The sequence below is a fragment of the Hyperoodon ampullatus genome (assembly GCF_949752795.1).
Source record: "Hyperoodon ampullatus genome assembly, chromosome: 19".
Taxonomy (NCBI): Eukaryota; Metazoa; Chordata; class Mammalia; order Artiodactyla; family Ziphiidae; genus Hyperoodon; species Hyperoodon ampullatus.
Genome location: NC_136932.1, coordinates 7,209,294 through 7,230,774, shown reverse-complemented (window position 1 = coordinate 7,230,774; position 21,481 = coordinate 7,209,294). Strand labels below are relative to the sequence as shown.

Genomic DNA, 21,481 nt, shown 5'->3' with positions numbered 1-21,481 from the left:
CTTCACAGCCCTCCCTTTACCCACTCCAGTAATAACCTCAGCAGCAGGCAGTAGGGTTAAGCTTTTTAATATCATAAATCAGTGTCCGGCCCCACCTCTCATTGCCAGGCCCCTTCCTGGGCCTCCTATCTTCACATTGCCTGAAAGGCTGCCTGCAGCCAGGCCTTCGCCCATCCCCTAGGAAAGATCCAGCACCAGCAGCATGAGAGAGGAGGCAGCAGCAGCAGCTAAAGGGGTGGGAGGGGGAAGAAACAGAAGCTTGTGCAGGTGCATGTGTGTATGTACTTACATGTGTGACACAAATGAAGTTTGTGTTTAGGTTTACAGACCCCAGCTCACGAGAGGAGGTGAGGCAGGGAGCAGCACATCTTTTCTCCCTGGCACCTCAGCCTCACCCTATCCCAGGGACAGACACATGGGATAAGTGGGAAACCCACCCCTGGACTGCAGCCCTTTGGAGTCTGGTGGAGTCACGGATCCAGTCTGTGGGGACACTTGGTCTGTCTCCCTTTGAAAGCCCTGGAAGGGTGGGAGGTAAGAAGTAAAGGGAGACAGGTTTCTGCTAGAAGAACTTGACGCCTCGGCCATCGCTGACAGTGATGATCTCGGCCTTGTGCTCCTGCTGTAGGGCCTGCAGAGCCCGCAGTAGGGTTGCCTCATCCAGCCCGTGGAACTCTGGACGGGGAGAGATGGGTAGTCAGGGACACTCAGCTCCTTGGGGCTCAAGGCCTCTGAGAAGAGCAGTCCAGCTGGAAACAGAACTTTCCAGGCCAGGTGTACCGCTACAGCTGCCCCCACCCACCCTTCCTGGGTATTCCTTAGGAATAAGGAGTGGAAGAAAGCCTGTGTCAACATGAAATGAGAGTTCATGCTTATTCCCCCTTCCTGTTTCTTCTGTCAGACTCAACCCACACGCACCCTTGCACTAGCCCCCCCGCCCACTAGTGTCTGATATACAAGAGTAACACCGTTTGCTTGTGGGCCACAAAGAAGGGGCCCTGACAATCAAGTGTAGGGAGGTCAAGTCCCTTGTCACTGTACGCTGACCCTAACTGCATCTGTACCCATTGGGAGGACCTGTTCTAACACAAAGAGGTATAGCCATGCCTCTGGCCAGGAGACTGTTAAGGTCCAGCACAGATATCTGCCCTTTCCTAGTGAAAAGGAACAAGGCTGGGAGCCAAGGGCCAGCTGAGTATCTGGAGATATGGCAAGATACTGCAGGGAGATGTGAGAGGCAGGAGGCAAGCCCTAACAGGCTTGCACACCTCACCCCCTGCGGGGGCCCAGCTCTTGAGTCAGGGAGCTTGCTTTCTGAGGAAGCCTCCAGCTTTGCCTGGCCTGAGCGGTGGGCTGGGCAAGGCTGCAACACTGAAGTCATGGCATGATGGTGGGAGTAGCAAGCAGAGGCCTGCAGGAAAGGGTGGGGGGGGAAGCCAAGAGCTGTAAACTCTGTTGGGGCAGCCAGGCCTGGCAGAAAGGGGAGGTGCCCCTTTTTCCCCAGCTCAGATTGGTACTTTTGGTGATCCTGGGGATCAGAATATGAAGTCAGAGATAAAAGAGCTGAGAAGAGTATTTACACTATGTAAAAATCAAACAGTATACAAGTCCTTGTCTGGCCAGAAACCATAGTATTCTAAAGGGCAGGGGGTGGGGATGGGAGTGTTGGCCCAGTCCCTTCAGCTGACACCCACAGATCTGAGCCCTCTATGAGAATAAAGGGTGAAAGAAAGCCTGAGTCAGCAAGGAATGAAATCTCAGGCTTAATCTCCACCCTAGCTCCTCATTCGGCATCTCTACCAATAATTCTTAACTTTTCATGGGTCACAGATGCCCTTCAAGATCTTATAATATGGACTCGACGCCGAGAAAAATGCACACACACCCCCACAAACAAACTCTGTGGGTTCTCTGCATGTGAATTCAGGTGGTTTATGGAAATCTTGGACATGGGTTAAGAACCTTTGTATTATTTAGTATTTGGAATTTAGAGGCAGAAAAATGGGAAATCTGAATGTCAAGTAAACAAAAATTAGACGGAGGAGGATTCAGATAACAAAACTGGGGAGAAAGGGAAAAGCATTACCCTCATCCTCTGTGTCTTCCCCATTGGTCAGTTCGTACAAGGTGAACACGGAGTTGTTCTGGCCACTCCTGGAAACCTATGGACACAGAAAACAGGGACTGAATAAGAACCAGGAATTTCCTGGGAGAAGGTAAGCTCACCAGCTCCACCTCTCTGACCCAGGAATGATACTTGTTCCCAAACGAGAGCTGTCACCTCAGCAGAGGAGTGGCCTAAAACCCCCAAACTCTACAGGTGCTATATTTATACATGTACACACACGCTCGGAACCACTAAACCACAGGCCTTCACGTGTCTGAGGAGTGACCTCTCATTCTGGTTGTTTTCCTGTTCAAGAATGGGTGGTGTGTGTTTGTTATACTTGGGTTGTTGACGCTTCTTCCCCTCATCTCTCCCTTGGGAACGTTTAGGGCTGGTGCTGACAGGGAATGCAGGGGACAGAGTCTGTCCCCACACCCACACTGTTCATAAAGTCTCATTTATATTGTGGACAGCCCCATAAGGATGTAGTGGGGGAGGGGCTCCAGGTTTTTGTGTTTTTTTCCCTTCCTTTCCCCATTTATCTCCTGTGGCCAGAGGCTCCAGCCAACAATAGTACTCGTGGTTTCCAGTACTGCATTCTCCAAACATGGCCTCACATAGCCTCTGGCCTCCTACTGGCAAAAAAAGGAAAGTTCTTTCCAGCCAGGGAAATTGAGTCATTGAAAGAGGCTTGCCTGGAAGACCTACACTTCCTCTTTCTGCCCCCTCCCACTCTGCTCAGTCTGGATCTGAAAACACCAGGCATCTGCTGAGCACAGATTCATTCTCCTTTGCCATGGGTCACTGCGTCAGAATAGTCTCACCCACTGATAGATGAGCTTCCCCCATTCTTCTGGCCTCCGCCACATGATCAGGAAGCTAGACTTGTTCTTATCCAACCACTCGAGGTTCCCTGCAAAACAGATACTTATGAAAGCACCATGCTCTAAGAAGAGACAATGAGGCAAAAACCAAGGTGGAAGAGAGTGTAAGAGACTCAGCTTTCAGAAAGAGAAATTCAAGAATTGTTTTACTATTACTATCTGCAAGGCATCCATTCTCCTCTTCAGGTCTTGGGGCACAGATGGAGAGATTTCAATTTTGTATACGAATGGGGGAAAAGAACTCAGAGAATTGAGCTATTGTACAGAACACTCTGGGCTCCAAGCCAGGAGAGGAAAAAAAAAAGTTCTTAAAAGAAAAGACTTGTGGGGGCTTCCCTGGTGACGCAGTGGTTGAGAATCCACCTGCCAATGCAGGGGACAGGGGTTCAAGCCCTGGTCCGGGAAGATCCCACATGCCGCAGAGCAGCTAAGCCCACGCACCTAGAGCCCGTGCTCTGCAACAAGCCACCGCAATGAGAAGCCCACACACCGCAACGAAGAGTAGCCCCCACTCACCACAACTAGAGAAAGCCCCCGCGCAGCAACAAAGACTCAACGCAGCCAAAAATAAAAATTAATTAATTAATTAAAAAAAAAAGCCACTGAAGGGTTAAAAAAAAAAAAAAAGACTTGTGCTAATCTGCCCTCAGGAAAACCCAACTAGGATGAAAAATAAGGAATCTGGGGAACTGAACCCACCTTTCTTCCTCAGCTCCTCTAATACAACCTGGATTGATTCCACGGGCAGCTTCCCTGGTTTAAGGTTAAGGGAATGGTATTAATGGAATGAACTGGGTGGGATAAAATTTCTCAGAGCCAGGCTCATGCTACAAACTACGCTTCTTCTCCCACCTACACACACAGATGTGCAACGCCCCAACAGGATATAAACTGGCATTTTCTGCATATTGGGGGCAGGAAGGTAAAGAGAAACTAGTATAATTAAAAGGAAGAGCTTTAGGGCTTCCCTGGTGGCGCAGTGGTTGAGAGTCCGCCTGCCGATGCAGGGGACACGGGTTCGTGCCCCGGTCTGGGAAGATCCCACATGCCGCGGAGTGGCTGGGCCCGTGAGCCATGGCCGCTGAGCCTGCGCGTCCGGAGCCTGTGCTCTGCAACGGGAGAGGCCACGGCAGTGAGAAGCCCGCGTACCGCAAAAAAAAAAAAAAAAAAAAAAGGAAGAGCTTTAGGGAATGAAAGGTACTATCATTTCTCACCCTCTGTCCTCTCTCCTTCCTGCAGCCATTCTCTAGTATTTTAGGGATGAATCAGGCAGCAAAAGAAAACAACCCTTACTTCCTGGGACAAGGAGAGTAGGCAGAGAAAATTACTAAAGGTAATGCCAGAGTTTGAGCCTCATACAGAGGACAAAAGTTTCAACGAGTCAAAAAGGCTCAGGTTGAAAAACTTGGTACTTGGTTTCAGGGCAGAAATTCTAAGATCTGAATGACACCTGGGTACTCATCACTGCCGCGGACAAGAGGGCTTGGTGCTACATTTGGGTTGGAGTTGGAGGTAAAATGGATGTCAGCTACACAGTCTGGCTCTTTCCCAAGGCCAGTTGGGGTGGGAACCCTTCTGTGGGTGAAGAGGAGTGTGAAGTCTGGGCATGTGGGAAAGTGTGGAAGTGCATGTATGGGGGGTGTGGAAGAGCCTGAGGGGAGGATACGCTGTAGCTTCACGTTGTTGAAGAGCGGGCTCTCCTGAGCTTCCATCACCGTCATGCTGGACTGTTTGTGCAGGCGACAGAAGGACAGGACTAGCGAGCACCAGGCGGCCAGCTGCTTCTGCCGAGTGTCCACGTTCGGCTGCAACCTGCCGGGTGAAGCGGGTGGGGCGCAGAATTAGAGGAAGTGAGAGGGCGAGTGGCAGCACTTGCCAGAGGCGCGCTCGGGGGAGAAAGTGAGAGACTGAGGGTGGCGGCGACCGGATCCGTTCTCCCCCTCCCCATGTGAAGCATCACTGCTGAGCCCGGGGTCCGAGGGAGGGGAGGGAGGCCCAGCGGGGCTTCTCGGGGTCTGAGCCTCACGTAAAGAAGGGCGGGAAGCGATACTGCCACGGCCACTCGAAACTCATCGCCATCGTAGTAGCCCAGGAAACCCGGAACCCGCCGGCAAAGGACTTCCGGTCTCCTCTCCGGCACGTCCGGGCAGAAAGCACAGCAGAAAGGTTCCGGGCTCCTCTGGGGAGAGGGGCGGCCCAACGGGAGGGATCGTCCTCGTCAACCCGTCCCTTGCTATTATCCCCAAATCCTTACCGCCTAGAGCAGAAAGGGCCCTGAGAAGTCTTCTGATTCCACCCCAGAGAAGGGCAGTCACTCCCCCAAAGTGGGCACAGTTAGTAGAACTGCAAGTAGAACCCAGGTCTCCAGAACCCAGCCTAGGCTTGTTTCCACTATACTAGGCTTCTTTTAATATTAACATTTGTGTCATTTAACTTCAGTCCCTCGCAGTTGCCCTCAATTCCTGTGTCCTTCGACTCCATCATTCCCCAGGAGCTCATTTGTAGCTTTTATCGCTGGAAATGGCTCTGCTTCCATTATTCAGAGCTGCTGTATTTGAGCACAGCCACCTCTCTCTCACCTCTCCCACGTCCTCACCTTTCTAGCCTCAAGTCCCTGGACCCCTTTTGGTCTTATCTGACTCCTTCCCCAGCCTAGACTACTCAATTCTGTCCCCTTGCCTGCCTACCTGCTGCTCAGTTTCCAAACCAGAGTCGTTGATCCCTGCCCACCTCCCCACCCCACCCCCATCTTCTTTTTTTCACGCCTGGGCCCAGGAGTATTACTGAAAAAAAAAAAAAAAAAAATTCACCGGAACCTGCTGACTGAACCCCAGATTCCCTGACTGACCTCAATGCCAGGCAATCAGTGCAGCCCAGTGATGCTTTGTCTTTTATCGGCTCCCTGTCACATCCCTCAAGGTAACTCTTCAAACTTTTCCACACTCATCATGCCATTCCACCTGTTCCCATCTCCTCCATCTCTGCAGAATGCCCTTCCCTTCTATTTTTATGAGATTGAGGCCGTGCATGTGAACCTCTTAATCTTTCCTCTCTGTCATCACACTGGATTCGTCTCTCAAAACTTTCTCTCACTTTTACTCCTTCCTTTTGGACTCAAAGGAAGAAGTATCACTCTTCCTTTACAAGGTCAACCCTTTGGCAGCTGATTGCCTCTCCTTTCCAGTTTCCTCCAGGACTTCTCTGTGTATCATATTCCCTCTTTCCCTTTCCCCTGGCTCCTCTCATCTACAAACATGCTAACGTCATCCCTGCTGGAAAATATGTAGTTTCCTTGACTCTACCACCCTCTCAATTTCCTGTCTGATCTCTAACGTCTCCCCCACCAAAGTCCATCCTTCACTGTGTACAGTTCCTGGTCCACAGAAGTGCCCAACAAATATTTGTTGAATGAATGAATGAATGAACCATTCAATAGATAATGTTCTCTTGGGACTTCCCTGGCAGTCCAGTGGTTGGGACTTCGCCTTCCAGGGCAGGGGGTGCGGGTTCGATCCCTGGTTGGGGAGCTAAGATCCCACATGCCTCGTGGCCAAAAAACCAAAACATAAATCAGAAGCAGTATTGTGACAAATTCAATAAACTTTAAAAATGGTCCACATCAAAAAAAAAAAAAAAAAGTTCTCTCAAAGGGTACCATCTCCTTCGCTTCCATGGCACTGCTTTATCCTTGTTCTGCTATCTGCTATCTTTCCCTTTGTCTTCTTTTGTCCTCATTGTTTACATGTGGGTGTTTCCTAAAGGACCTTAGCCTTCTTCGGTACACCTTCTCTCCGGGAACTCTCATCCCTTTCATGGCTTCACATGGCATTTCTGTGCAGGGGACTCCTAACCCTATATTTCTAGCTCCAACCCTTTTCTACCACTAGCAGCAGCACCACCACTCCCACTTCTCTCTACAGTACATAACAGCTTGTTCCATTGTTATTCATATTATACACCATTTTCTTCAGGCCAGCTTCTCCTTCTAATGGCACCCAGGTTCAAAGCCAAAGTCAGCTCTAACCTCTCCTCTACTTCACCTTCATATCCAAATCCCTCCCCTATTTTTAATAAACTTTCCTTATTTTTATTTTTTAATTGCTTTTTTCTGCTCACTTCTTTTTTAATTAATTAATATTTTATTTTTGGCTGAGTTAGGTCTTTGTTGCCACGCATGGGCTTTCTCTAGTTGCGGCGACCGGGGGCTACTCTTTGTTGCGGTGCACGGGCTTCTCATTGAGGCAGCTTCTCTTGTTGCGGAGCACGGGCTCTAGGCTTCAGTAGTTGTGGATCACGGGCTCTAGAGTGCAGGCTCAGTAGTCGTGGCGCACGGGCTTAGTTGCTCCACAGCATGTGGGATCTTCCCAGCCCAGGGCTCGAACCCGTGTCCTCTGCATTGGCAGGCATATTCTTAACCACTGCACCACCAGGGAAGTTCCCTACTTTTTAATTATTTTCCATTTCCCCATTCACCACTCCTTTGGTCCATGCCCTTGTCCTCTCAAACCTAGATTATTGCAATAATTTTCTAATTCACCTCCCTTTCGACTCTCTCCCGTAGGGGAATGTACTCCATCTAAGGCCTAGTCAGGTGCCAACTCCACAATCACCCTCCTGTGGTCTCACCTCCTGTGACTGCACCTTAGCTAAATGGGCCCCTCCTTCCTTTGCACTCAGAAAACATTTGGCTTGCATCCCTTGCATGACTCTCATCACACACTACACTGTTTTATTTGTGTACATGTCGGCTCCCCTACTAGATGAAAGCCATTGGAAGCAGAAACCAAGCCTTATCTAACTTATCTTCCCAACACAATATGCAATATACAGTGTCTTACACCAACATGCCTTTGACGTATATTAGTAAAATGCATGAAGGCAAATATGGGTCAAAAAGAGCATGGCTATATCCTTGGAGAAGACAGATGCATTCATGGAAATAGAGCAAAGATTTCTCTCTGGTGAAAACTCTAAATGTCCTAGGGAATAGGTATGTCTCTAGAGAGACAGATGTGTCCTGAGAGGAGAAGTGTGTCTCAGAGAATAAACAGATATGTTCTAGAAGCATATAGGTATATGTCTGTGGAATAGACAGGCATGTCCCAGGAAGTGGATGTGCATGTACTCAGGGAGGCTTACATTTCAACAAGGAGGGAAGGAGAGTTCTTAAAGAGGTGCCAGGTGCCACAAGGAATAAACAGGTGTCTTTTTGAAGAACCAAGTAACTCTCTAGACGTTTCTGATGACCTGGCAGGTTTGTCCCAGGGAGAACTGGAGGTGAAGTTTCCATGGGGAGAACTGGGCCTCACCATCCAGGGAACATATAGGAGTGTCCATATACAGAAATGGTGGGTCGCTAGGTATGTCCTTAAGAAGTGGGAAAGGGAGCATAAGTATGGCTCAAGAAGCTAACAGAAGCATCCAGTGAAGAACTAGTGGTTGCTATGGGCATGACAGGTCTCTGACCACAGGGTTCAGTTTTGAGCTTCTTCCAGGCCACGTCCATCTTCTGGTTGTTAGCCTTAGTCGACACCAGGGGGCAGTGTGTGGCCAGGCTGTAGACCACACCCACCCAGGGTCCAGGACAATGTAGGATGAGGGCCAGGGACCTGGAGGGGAAGTCCTGTGGCGAGTCTAGTAGAGGAAGCCCCCACTGCCTTCGCCCTCAATCCTGAGGTCCTTAGGGATGGACTCCTGTTGGTCAGATCAGAGCTCCTATTCCCAGGCCCTGGGAGGAAACTGAGGCGGGAGGAAAGGGAAAATTCAGGGCACCTGGGTGGCACCCTCTTCCTTCTTGCAGGAGCCACAGCAAAGAGTCCTCCCTCATCCCACCCCCCTCACCTCCCCGGCTGCTCTCCAGACCGGAAGGGAGTCTCTTCCTGCACGTTTCCTGGAGCTGGGTTTGGATAGACGCAGGAAAGGCCTGGCCTTGGGAGGAGGAAGTATAGGGGTGTGGTCTTCGGGTGGGGGAAGGGGTGGTGGGGGCAAGTAAGTGAACAAAACAATGGGCCTATCCAGATTCTTCCAGCTCTGCTGCTCAGAACGGAGGGCCTGTGGGAATGGCAGAGACTCTGGGAAGGACACAGGCCCCACTGGGATGGGGAGGGGAACAGTGTACAAAAAAAAACAGTTTTATTTTGAAGATTACAGAACTTGAGCCTTGACCCCACCCAGCTTCCACTTCCACCGATCTAAGGATCTGCAGTTGGGGTAGGAGTGAGGGAAGGAAGTAGGGAGGCGAGGGGAGAGACCTGGTGGCGGCAGAGGAAAGGAGTAAGATGGCGGCTGAAGAGCTCACGCCACCCTACTAGGTCTGGGCTTCACTGTCTTTACTCCTCCACACCACAAGGGTGACGAGGAAGGGGATGAGGCAGATGGGGGCTATGATCATGGCCAGGAGCACATCCTCTGGGGGGTCTGAGAAGGGGGGCTGCCCCAGGGAGCAGTTGGCAAAGTGGATCTGGTGAGTCTCAAAGATCATCTGTTCTGCCCAGGGATTGGGGAAGCCCAGGCCAAACTCTTCTGCATTCCTTTCCAAGCAGTCTCGAAGGATGCTGTAAGGCCTGGGGACAGGAGAGGACTAGAGTGAGGGAAGGGTTGGGCCCAAAAAGAGGACTGTCCCACACTCACTCAAGGCCCACAAGGAGCAAGCCCCAGCCCTGGCCCAAGCCGCCCCTCCAGCACTGCCCCTACCTGCTAATGAGGGCCCAGTCACACCAATCCTTTTCGATAGAGTCCATTTGAACCTTATAATCATCCCAGCAACGTAGGACAATTGTCTCATACTTCTCCTCCACTGTTTTCCCTGTGGGCAGAGATGCTGCACATTGACCACACCCCTACGCCACCCTCCAAGCCCTCTGGTCCAGGTACTTCCACTGAGGAACCACTGTTCCTGTCTTCAAATATGGGAACTACCCGGAGAGCCTCGGAAACCTTCCCAAGACAGTCCTGGCTGAGGAGACAGTCTCAGCTCAGGAAAAATTTAATGTCTTCCATGTGCCCAGCACTACCCAGCTTGGCAAGAACTTCCACATACACTTTTTCTGGGATCTTCTAATCCACCTGTGGGGTGGGCCAGCTCAGAGCTGGCTGGAGGCTTTGTGGGATGAGAGGTAGGCCACAAGGAACCCCAAGAGAGAACAGAGCAGAACTTAGGGGCACCAATTGGGTTTGGGGCCTGGCTTGTGAGAAAGGGACACTCCCCGCTGACCTCTCTTCTCCTTGCCCTGGGCCACCCTCCCACAGCTGCTGGGTACTCACCTTCTGACTTTAAGCCGTCTGGGGTGGGAAGAAGTTGAGCCAGGGACTCCTGGGGCTTCAGGACAGCTGTGGGCAGAAGAGGGGATGATGGGGCTCTGGAGCCTGGAGGAAGGGGTGTGTGGGTTGGGGGCTGAGACCCTTGGAAGTCAGGGCTACTCTCGGAAGAAAAAGAGAAGCAATCCAGGCCCCCACGGGATGCCTCAGTGCCCGGAAGAGAGGGGCTGCACCAATTCATTCCCACTCACATCCAAACCCCTCCCTCCTCGCCAGCTCCAGACGTCCCAAGACCTCTCCGTGGGACCCGGGCACGCCAGCTTTTCCCCAGTGGGAAGCAGCTCGCGCTGCGCCCTCACCGTGGTGGGGCCAGGGACCGTCCAAAGCGCAGCGCTGTCCGCACCCGCACCCCGGGGCCCGTTCCGGTCTTGGCCGTCCAGCCCCTCTCCCCTCCAGGGCCTCCCGCGCCTCCCGCCCGGGCCTCGGGGCGCTGCGCTTACCGCCCAGCAGCAGGAGGAGGCGGAGCGCTGCCGGTCGCCCGGCGCCGGTCGCGGGGAGCCGCGGGCCGCCGGCAGCGCGCTCCGCCCGGAGTGAGGCCATCGCGCGGCGAACAGGCGAGGAGGAGCGGCGGCGCTGAGCCAGGCCCGGGCGGGGGCGCCTATATCCCCGTCCCAAGCCGCAGGAAACCGCGCCGCTTCCTCGCAGGGGCTGGGACGGCTGCGGCCACGTGGGGGGCGGGGGCGACGCCCGGGGCCGGCGGGCTGGAGGGGGAGTCGCTGCCCCACCCGGCCCTGGCGCCCGCCGCTCCCTCCGCCTGGCCGACGTTGGCTCACCCTTTCTGCTAGCTCACCCTGCGGGGCTGGACAGCTCCCCTCGTAACCCCAGAACCGGCATCCATTTCCTGGGCTCGGCTGCGTGGCGCCCAGGACTCGTCGGGGTCTCTGAGCCTCCGCTCCCCAGACTCTAGCAGCCCCTTCTCTTCCTCCGCGAGGCGGCGGGGGCGTGGGGGGGGCGGGTAGCGAAAAGAGGGAGGGGTTTGGGAGCTCAGAGGGCCTCTGAACGCTGCCGTTTCTAAGGCTGGGGGTTGGGGCTGTCCGGGGCCGTGGGGGAAGGGGCCCGTGGAGCTGGGCTCAGAGTTCCCTTTCCTTGGGAACACCCACTGATGTCAGCCCGCCTGCCAAAATCGAGGAGGAGGAGAAGAGGGAGCCAGACCTTCGGAGTCTGGAGAAGGCCTGGGGATAGAGGTAGAGGGGAAAGCAAAGTCCGAATACCCTGCCTTCGAGGCACCCCCTGGGGCCTAGACCCACAAACCACATTGAGTGCAGGGGCAAAAGTAAGACTGCTCCATTCCCAAGAAGAAGGTGGCCGCAACTCCTCAGGGCCAAGGTTGTGAAAAGGGAAGGTTTAGAACCTACAGTGTGTGACTTCATTCATGAGGTGGGTACGTTATTTACAGAGGAAGAAGCTAAAGCTCAGGGGAAAGAGCCCAGGACTTGAGCTCAGAAGCTCTGAGTCCTAATTCTGTCTTCCCATTTTCCAGCTATATAGCCTGGAATGACCTCAGTTACCTTCATGAATTCTCAGATTCCTCCCATGTGAAAGAGGGACGTCACCCTCCTCATTAATCTGTCGTGAGAGTGAAACTTGTGAAAGGGCACCGCACTCACTAGGCAGATGCTTGTTTCCTTTTCTCCTTTCCTAAGGACTTGCCTAAAGCCACACCACTGAGAAACAGCAAGGCTGAGCCTGGGGCCCCAGCGGCCCTGACTTCTGCCACACCACAGCTGTCTCTGTGTGTCCTGAGCCAGAGCTTCGTAGGCCTGAAGCAGCCGAGGATCCCAGGAGCTGATTTGGCCATGACGTTCAACTCCAGACACAGCTGTCAGCACTGAACTTTCCTAAATTACTCCCAGACACTGACCCTTGGACTCAGCTGCTGCTGTTGTCCCACTTTACTGATTCCTTCCCACCACAAATTATCTTGCACCATCTCTCTTCAAATCTTCATCTCGGGGTCTTAGGCTCTTAAATCATGGCCACTGATCACCTGTTGTTCCTCCATAGCTAGGATCAAGAGGTTGCTTTAGCAAGGCATCCAGAGGGAGAAGGGAATTGGCCCACTTGGCATGAACCCCAAAGCCTTCCTGGTGAGGATCATCTTCTGCAATGGGCAGAAAAGAGCCAGGCTGCCTTGGAGTCACTTCAGGCCAGGGACAAATTCCGTTCCTTCCCTCCCTCCCACCTGTGATTGCCCTTTTCAAGAAGGAAACATGGTCAAGAGGGAGATTTCTAGGTGATAAGATGGGAGGAGGAAGCAAGGAGGAGCAGAAAGCAAAATCAGCCATTTCCACTGGCCAGAGGCACCTGAGCCCACTGTGGGTAAAGACTAGGGTTGGGATCAAGATTAAAGTTGACAAAAACAAATGTTGGGTTTTAAATAAGGCGGTATGGTATAATGGATAAAAAGAAACAAACATTGGTTAGGATTCTGAAGGCAGGTTTTGCCTCTGTCTTGCTGTGTAACCTTAGGTAGGCCATTTCACATCTTTGGAGCGCAACATTTTCATATATAAAATGACCTTAGTAGCAAAAGGGAAAATACAAGTGACTTGGTAGGAAGCGGTATTTTAGCCTAGAGTTGGAGTTGAGCTTGCATCATGATGTGGAGACCTGACCTCCAAAGGAGAGCTTGTTGTAGTCCTCCCTGAACTTGGGAGTTCAAACCTGTTGGAGAATCTGGAAATTTCCTCTCCCTGATTTTCCTCTTCTCACTTTTCCTAGCCAGTTGGATGTTTGGCTCTTTTCATTTGACCCCTGGGAGCATCCTGGTAACTGGGGGTCTGCTGCTATGGGGGTCCTTTGGGACTGAACGGGGACTAGAGACCTCACCTTTTCCAAGTTGTCATAGGAAATAGTCCCATGATCTGCAGCAAGGGGCCAGAGAAGGGCTTCATTAGGGACAGAGGCTGGCTCTTTCATGGGAAGTCATATTTTCCACCCTGGAGGCCGTTACCTTTCCTTTCTAAGCCCATTTCTGCTTTAAAATATATACTTTTTGCTATAAAGACATACTTTTTAATTGCAAGTAATACATAAGTATAGACTCATTGCAGAATACTTAAACACAGAAAACGTTATAACCCCATTCCTTTCTCACCTCCCCCAGGTATTTTGGACCTAAAAAAAGCATAAATGGGAATTAATATCCTTGTTGTTCAGCGACTTTTTAAAAATTAGTAATGTCGGGCTTCCCTGGTGGCGTAGTGGTTGAGAGTCCGCCTGCCGATGCAGGGGACACGAGTTCGTGCCTCGGTCCAGGAAGATCCCACATGCCGCGGAGCGGCTGGGCCCGTGAGCCATGGCCGCTGAGCCTGCGCGTCCGGAGCCTGTGCTCTGCAACGGGAGAGGCCACAACAGTGAGAGGCCCGTGTACCGCAAAAAAAAAAAAAAAAAAAAAAAAAAATTAGTAATGTCTTGGGTCATCTTTCCATGATACCATATACAGATGTGCCTCTTTCCTTTTAACTGCAGTGTAGTATATTGTCTTCAGTCTTTGTTCCTTATATCTAGTAGAGTCTAGGCTTTGAGTTTCCTACACAATCCCTTATTCCTCTGTCCTTAGCCCACTCCCACCCCCAGTGCTTGGGAAGAGAGGGATCTGGTTCTGATCCAGCTGGACATTGACCTGAGATTTCTGGCCTCAACCTATATTGACTTCTCCTGGGCAGGGATCTTACTGCCATGTAAATTTCCCTTCTTATTAGGGGCCAAAGGTCATCCTGCCTGGAGCGGGGGGGGGGGGGGGGGGGGGGGGGGGGGGGAGAGAGGTAACTTGATCCTAAGAAGGAGTGCCATTTCTAATCCTCAGCCTTCCCCCTATGCACACAGACAAGTCCAGAACAACATAGGGGGAGTCAGAAGCACTGGGGGCCTCCTACACAATGAAATTACATGCAGAGCATCCAGGAATTAGCTTTTCTACTGCATAGAGACAATCATACATGCTGGCCTCTTCCCCAGCTGTCTGCAAAATAAAGAGCGGAGCACAGGAGAAGGTGTGGGGGAGAGCCAGGGTCAGGGAAGCCCGAAGTTCTGGCTGGGGGGAGCTAATCTTTCCAATCTGGAGAGAGGAGACAGGCTTCTTCAGAGGGCAGGGAGGCAGCAGGGGGAACCAGAAGAGCTACAGCCAGGGAGCCAGCTGGCTAAGGGAGGGAAGACAAAGGGGTAGGGACACAACTACTCCGCCTCTCCCCAGCCTCCTCATCTCCAGGGTGCTGGCGTGAGGAGCATGACCACCTCTCACAGGGAAGAATGGTTATTGGAGAAAACGCTGGCTCTCTTATAGTATCTATAAGTTATACGTAAAAAGCAGAGAAAATTGTCAAGCCATATTCCTCATCAACTGCTGGGGACTTAATAGTAGCTACATTTATTGAACAATTACTATGTGCTGCAGAGTGTGTTCCCTGACACATATGCTGAGTGATTTCCAAGCATTTCTTAAAACTTCACTACCATAACATCAGAATTATCTTGTCCATGGGTGAAATGGGGAAAACAGGAGTGATTTGCTCAAGGTCCCAGAGGAAGTAATTGGCAAAGCCAGGCTATGAACCCAGGACCGTTTGATGCTAAGCTTCATGTCTTAACCATTAGATTTATCACCTCCCTCTCACTCCAGATCAGAATATTGATTCTTTACTGAGTCTTGAGGGGAGGGGAGAAGGGTAGAGAGTTTCTTCCAGGACCAGATGGGCCCCTCCAGAAATAAGAAGATCCTGTTTCACCCAACTCTGTACACACAACCTCCTCCCTGCTTCCTTCCCTGACCAAGGCTGGACCATGACATCACATGGTGGAGGCTGTTTTTCTGAAAAGAACCCAGGCCAGATTTACAAGAACGACATTCAGACAGTGTGACTGAAGAGGACCATGGCCAAGAGACCACAGCACACACCCAGCAGTGCTGAGAACACTGCTGGTCCCTCGGCACCTGGGGCTGACTCATGGTTGCTGTCAGGACCCAATGCCAGATGCCAGGATTGCTCTCACCCTTCTTCCATTCCTTAGGACCGTCCTCTGAAACCATCCCCAGGAATCCTTCCACCCACTCCCAGCACCCCAGAACTCTAGGTGTTGTGTAACATGGGGATGCCCTGAGGGAGCCAAGCAGTGTGCTCAGTGCTTCATACAAATTGTTTCACTTAAAAATCTCAACTCAGGGAATTCTCTGGTGGTCCAGTGGTTAAGGCTATGCGTTTCCACTGCAGGGGGCATGGGTTCGATCCCTGGTTGGGGAGCTTAAGATCCCACATGCCTCGTGGCGTGGCCAAAACAAACAACAACAAAAACCACCACCACCACCATCATCAAAAAAACCCCTCACAACTCCATTACAGTAGGTACCATAGCAACCCACTTTACAAAGGAGGAAACTGAGGCTAAGAAAGGTTAACACCTGATGGAAGTCAACCTGCTATCCAACCTGTAGACAGAAGGTCACTTAGGTGACCTTGTGCAAGTTACTTAACTCCTTTGAGCTTGCTTGTTTTCTTACCTGCAGAAATGGGGTTACTAGCATGTATCTCACTGAGCAGTAGCGATGAAGCGTGTTAAAGCATTTGGCCCGATGCCCGGCACTAGTAAGCAATAAATGGTAGTTACTATCATAATGGGTACCACATATAGTTATGAAACTCTATTTCCAAGATATTCTGGGATCCTTCCCATTTCATAATTTTGGTTGTTTTCATTACACAACACTCTTTATTGAAAAGAATACAGGCTTTGGAGTCAGATAGTCCTAGCCTGGGTTTGAATTCCGGCCCTCCTACTTACCAGTTATGTGGCCATGGCCAATGTGGTCAGTCTCCCTGAGCCTCAATGTTCTTCTCTGAAAAACAGGGATAAAAGTACCTACCCCCAGGCATCGTGCAAGGATTGTACGAGATGATGTAGGTTCACATACAATCCAATAGCTAATGAATATGTGAATACTAACAGCAATTTGTTAAATGTATAAAGAAATGTGATTTATTTTTGGTTCTTTCCATACAGTGTCGTGCATGGAATCTGTAGATTATGTATTATACTTTTCTTTCTCCAAAAGAGTTTCCATAGCCTTGTATCTCATCCTAGCTGCAGTGGGGTGCAAAGGGCCGTAGTATCAGCAGCATGGGACCCTGCGGATAAGCCAGGGAAGAAAGAAGGCGGAGTCACAGAACCAAGGGGAACTCCCCTTTCCTGTCTAGCTAGGATTTGTTTGTCTTTCACACAGGCTGTGCCCTGCTGATATGGGGGTCTGTCCAGTGTCCAGCTTTGATTGGCATCTCTAGTACAGAGGAAGTAAGGAGCCCCTTGTCTATTAGGAACTGTTTTCCTCTGAACTTGCAGAGGAGAGTCCCAAACACATTTCTCTTCCTGGCGCCACCAGTGAAAGGAAAAAACCATGGAGAAAATCCAGACTTGTGATTCAGAGCTAGAAGACCTCAGAGAAAAGAGGCGGTAGAGTGGAATGGTTTAGAGGGTAGGTTTGGAGTCAGAATGGTGGGGCCCAAATCCTGGCCCCGCCATTTACCATCTGGCTGACCTTGGCCAAGTTCCAGAATCTCTTTAAGCCCTGGTTTCCTCAGTTGTAAAATGAGTGTAAGAATATTGCTGACTTCATATGGAACGAGATGACCTACTGTAAAGCACTTAGCACAATGCCAGGCACATACTGAGTGGTCAGTATTTGAAGGCTATTATTGTCTCTCTACTTCTGCAGTTTTACAGTTGACGGCCCTGATGGCCAGGAAGGAAGCACAGCTCATTAGCTGTCCACCCGATCAGAGCTACTTCCCAGGCAGCGCCGTGCCAAGAGTGTCTCCCGTGGGATCAAGGCCCTGCATTAACTGTGCCAAGAGAGTGAGAATGGGCAGCACCACCCTAGCTGTGGGGTTGGAGCTTTCCGAGCATGTGCAAAGCAAGACCTGAATCCGACCAAAGAATCCCCCAAAGTAATTCTCCTTCCTGCTGGAATTATTTATTTTGTAATTAACAAAAGCTAAGGAGGCCCTTTCTAATATTTTGGCTTGGAGATTCAGAGTTTAAACTTCTAAGAGCCATGGACAAGGGTTTATTGTGGGCCTGTTCTTACTTGCTGAATTGAATGCATTATTATGATCCCCAAGCAACTAGGGGTCAGGAGATAAGTACCTGAGGCGGAAAGCTGGGTTTTTGAGATTAGAGGACTAAATGTCCAGGAGTGGAAAGAGGCTTCAAAAATCGAGCCATGTTTCCAGGCTCAGTAATGTCCAGACCTCAACTTGCTTTGGAGCTGCCTTTGCTCTGCGTGTTCAGGGAGGGGTCTGGCACTTCAGCTGGCCCCATCAAGGCCTGGGCAGCAGCTTGTTTCTGGTGACCTTCATGCAGGCTTTTAGGCTGTGCTTTGTTTTGTTTGCTTGTTTGTTTCCCTACAGCAGGGTGGCCTTTCTCTGCTTCTGGGTGGGAAACGGGGGAGGAGGGAGGATGGGTTGCTCCCATCTCCACAGCTGTGTTTATAGTTCCCTGTCAGGGACTGTCTGGGGCCCAAGGTTCCTCAATCCTCTGTGTCCCCTCAGAGAAATGCTATTCGATATCCCTGTGGGCTTTACAAGGGAGGGGCAGAATGAACAGAGGGGTTACCATGGAAGGGAGGAGAGTCGGAAGGGAGGAAGGAACAGTGCAGAAAGCCCTGTTTGAATTCTGGGAAGCATCAGTTCCCTCCCTTTCTACTAGTGGCCTGAAGACCAGCAGGGGACAAAAGTACACTTAGAACTTGCCTGCCCCAGAAGAAACAGAACACGTGACATGTCATTTCTAATCACTGGGTGGAACACAGTCTTGCTTGTGATGGGGCTCTGAGTGCACAGAGCAGAACAGTCTTCCCTGAGGCTTCTTTGGGGCCAGTGGTCAGAGATACAGCATGTTAAAGCCAATAAGATCATGCTAATAAAATACATGCAAATTAAAAAGGATTTAAGAAAATGGTCAAGTAAATAATGCTCTTCTCCAGGGAGCAAGTTGAGCTGGTATTAATCAGTATATTAGTGTTGCTGGACTCTCGGCCAAGCCCAGGAGAATAGCTGCCAAGGCAAATCAGGCATCAGGTTTCAGAAATTAAACACATTATTTTATTTTTCCACAATAGGGAACTTTCAGGAAAAAAAAAAAAAAGCCCTATTAGGCTACTCAGCACACTTTGTCCAGTTTCTTTCAGCCCCAGAGGCCTCCAATTTAAGAGCAAGATGAGCAACTGGAAGCCAGGAGTGACACAGTTATTCCTTTCTCCTATTAACTGCCTGGGGGTGGGGCTGGGAGGAGTGGGGCAGGGGTGATGGTACTGTTTTTCAAAGGTCCAGTAGCTGACCACTTGCCAACAGTTTTTCTACGAATTTATAGGGCAAAGACGTAAAGGGTTGGAAAAGAAAAAGTTAGAGGAAGAGCTGGCCAAAGATTGGCTGACAGCGTCTCATGGACCATGGCTGGCTAAGAAGGAGCCTGGTCTCAGGAAAAACTCTCTCCCATCAGAGAGGGAGAGAGGAACTAACTGGCAGACAAATTTTCCCCAAGAACCCCACACTTACTGGTGTTGTGGAAAGTTGTTTTATAATCCTCTAGTGAACAAGGATTACTAAACCCTGGGTTTAGTCCTATGTCAAACGTTGTGATGGATATGAGAGAGGTAGACAGCCTGGTAGCGAGTGTAAAGTGGTAATGGAGTTGAAGCTGGGGGAGATCCTGGGGGGCTGGCAGGCTTAATGAGGAGGTGGAGCTTGAGCTGTGCTGTACACTCTGATATGTACAGATATATCCCCTCTCCTTCCTTCCTTTCCACCTCAAAATATTTTTGTAACCATATTTTCTTTGTTATCACAGAATGTCTTTGTATCTCTCCTCTTGTCACTCTGCATACTTCCTGAAAACCAAGTGGTCCACTTCCATGGTGTTAATTAACAACAATAATCTGATGGTTCTCAAACTGCTTTCCAGTCTCAGTCCTGACATCCAGATCTTCTGAACATCTCTCCTTAGATAACCCAGATTCTTTTTTTTAACCTGCTGCCTGTCCCCTTCCCCCCCTTTAAACCCATATTCTTTATTTCAACAATTATTTATGTAGTGTAATGGTTCTTAAACTCGGTTACACAGTGGAATCACCTGGGATGCTCTGAGAATTCTTGAAGCCCAAGCCAAACCCCAGACCAATGTATGTATCAGGCTCTCTGAAGGTGGGAGGAAGAAATCAGTAGTTATTAAAACTCCCCAGATGATTTCAATGTGAACAAAATTTGAGAACCACTGGTCTAGAAAGCATTTGGAATGGAAAGGAACATCACTGCAAATTGCCAAGTATTAAGGAATATTTGCCTTGTTTGCTTGTGAATTGGATATAAGCAAGAGGAAAACAGCGAAGTCAAAGCTTCTGATATAAGGAAAAGAACACTAAATCTGCAATCCAGAGACCCGAGTTTAAGATCTGACAGAACAGTTTTTCATCTGTGTGAGGCAAGTCTTTTAACTCCTTTACACCAGAATAGCCTCGTGTGTAAAACTGAAATCCTTCCTACCTACTTCATAGAGTTGTTATGAAAATTATTTGAAACAAAAAATGATTATAGGCTTTTAAATTATGTCTGTGGAGACAAATTTAAGGTAATGTTATTTTGTATTTTAAGTTTTAATTTTTAACTTTATATTTTGAAATAATTTCAGATTTACAAAAGAGTTACAAGTGGTAGAGAGTTCCTCTATGCCCTGGAGCCAACTTCCTCAAATGTTGAAGAAGTGCGATTGCCGAAACCAGGAATTAAGATGGAAAAAATACTATTAGCTAATCTACAGACCTTATTCTAATGTCATCAGTTATCCCACTGGTGTGCTTTTTCTGGATGAGGATCCAAGCCAGGATCACACATTACGTTTAGTTGTCATGTCTGCTCAGTCCCCTCTAACCTGGACAGTTCCTCACCCTTTGTCTTTTTTAACCTTGACATTTTTGAAGATACTGGCTAGTTATTGTGTAAACTGCTCCTTATTTTGGATTTGTCTGATGCTTCCTCATGATTAACTCAGCTTATGCATTTTTTTCAAGGCAACTATGTAAGTGATTTTGTACCCTTCTCATTGCATCATATTGAGAGGTACCTAGTGAGAATATCTCTCAGCACTAGTGACGTTAACTTTGATCACTTGGTTAGTGTGATGTCTGCCAGCTTTATCTCCTGTGAAGTTACTCTTTTTCCTTTGGTAACTTATAGGTATCTTGTGAGAAGATACTTTGACTCAAGGCAACTGATTTGAATCTAAGTGACTGAGAAAACTATTGACAGAAATAGGGCAGTGCGGTGTAAATAAAGCAAGAATGATACCTTAGAGCCCATAGACGGGCGTTTGGGGGTATTTGTAGATATGAAGGATCTGTAATGAAGGGGCTCCAGGTTGGTTTCAAATTATGAAGTGAGGCATGTCACTAGCGTGTGGGGATGACGCAACTACTGGATAAAGTCTTAAAGATATTAATGGCTCCGGGAGGTTTCCCAAGAGCCCTTCCTGTGCCCTGACAGCGCCGCCTTGGAAACTGTCGGGCTCGGGTTGCACCACCTCGGACTCCCGAGTTTGGGGTATTGGCGCCAAACCGCAGAAGTGCGAAGAACGATGCCCAGCCGGCCTGACCAGCGGGCGCGGGCGGCGCAGTGCGCACGCGCCGGGAGGAGGCGCGGGGCGGGGTCGCGGCGTGGGGGCGGGGCCGCGGCGTGGGGGCGGGGCCGCGGCGCGCAGGCGCCCTAGTGGCAGGTCCCTGCGGCTCAGGATGGAGGATGAGTGAGTAAACAATCCTGGGCCCGGCGGTGGGGCCGGGCCTCCGCACCTTGCCACCCGGGGCCTGAGGGAGGGAGAGTCGAAGGGGTCAGAGAACTGGAAGGAAGCGGAGGAGCACACTATCTGCCTGGCGGGGGGTAGCGGGGCGCCCACTCCCCGTTCCGAAGACTGGGGAAAGCGGGCAGCGGGGCGAGAGAGCCCCCGGCGAGGACCGCGTCTGCGGCGGGGAGGGCGGTGTGTCGGGGAGGAGGAGCGGCGGGGGCGGGCCCGGGGACGGGGAATCCCGTTGGAAGGCGGGGTGGGGTGGGCGGGAGCCCCAGCGCCGGGAGGGCGTGGGTGGGCGGTGGCACCTGCGGGGGTCCTTAGCGAGGTGGACTCCCGGGGACCTGGGGCA

At 50.6% G+C, this 21,481-nt stretch overlaps 2 protein-coding genes across 5 annotated transcripts; both read right to left on the bottom strand.

The window, feature by feature from the left end:
• Positions 1-59: 59 nt before the first annotated feature.
• Positions 60-5,109, bottom strand: VPS25 (vacuolar protein sorting 25 homolog). 4 transcript variants are annotated; one of them, XR_013811434.1, is made up of 7 exons: positions 5,018-5,087; positions 4,658-4,803; positions 3,691-3,744; positions 2,932-3,020; positions 2,087-2,162; positions 438-675; positions 60-227 (listed from the first exon to the last, which is right to left on the bottom strand). XR_013811434.1 is itself a non-coding variant. In XM_079725927.1 (6 exons), the coding sequence occupies exons 1-6, from the start codon at positions 5,068-5,070 to the stop codon at positions 563-565; spliced, it is 531 nt and encodes a 176-aa protein (XP_079582053.1). In that variant the 5' UTR covers positions 5,071-5,109; the 3' UTR covers positions 60-562. The 4 variants fall into 4 exon arrangements, 3 of the variants coding, with proteins under 3 accessions (XP_079582053.1, XP_079582054.1, XP_079582052.1); XM_079725927.1 differs by having other exon boundaries at positions 60-675; positions 5,018-5,109; XM_079725928.1 differs by having other exon boundaries at positions 60-675; positions 3,691-3,768.
• Positions 5,110-9,106: 3,997 nt separating this feature from the next.
• On the bottom strand, positions 9,107-10,859 carry RAMP2 (receptor activity modifying protein 2). Its single transcript, XM_079726216.1, has 4 exons — positions 10,749-10,859; positions 10,255-10,320; positions 9,685-9,796; positions 9,107-9,554 (listed from the first exon to the last, which is right to left on the bottom strand). The coding sequence occupies exons 1-4, from the start codon at positions 10,846-10,848 to the stop codon at positions 9,299-9,301; spliced, it is 534 nt and encodes a 177-aa protein (XP_079582342.1). The 5' UTR covers positions 10,849-10,859; the 3' UTR covers positions 9,107-9,298.
• Between the last annotated feature and the right edge of the window lie 10,622 nt (positions 10,860-21,481).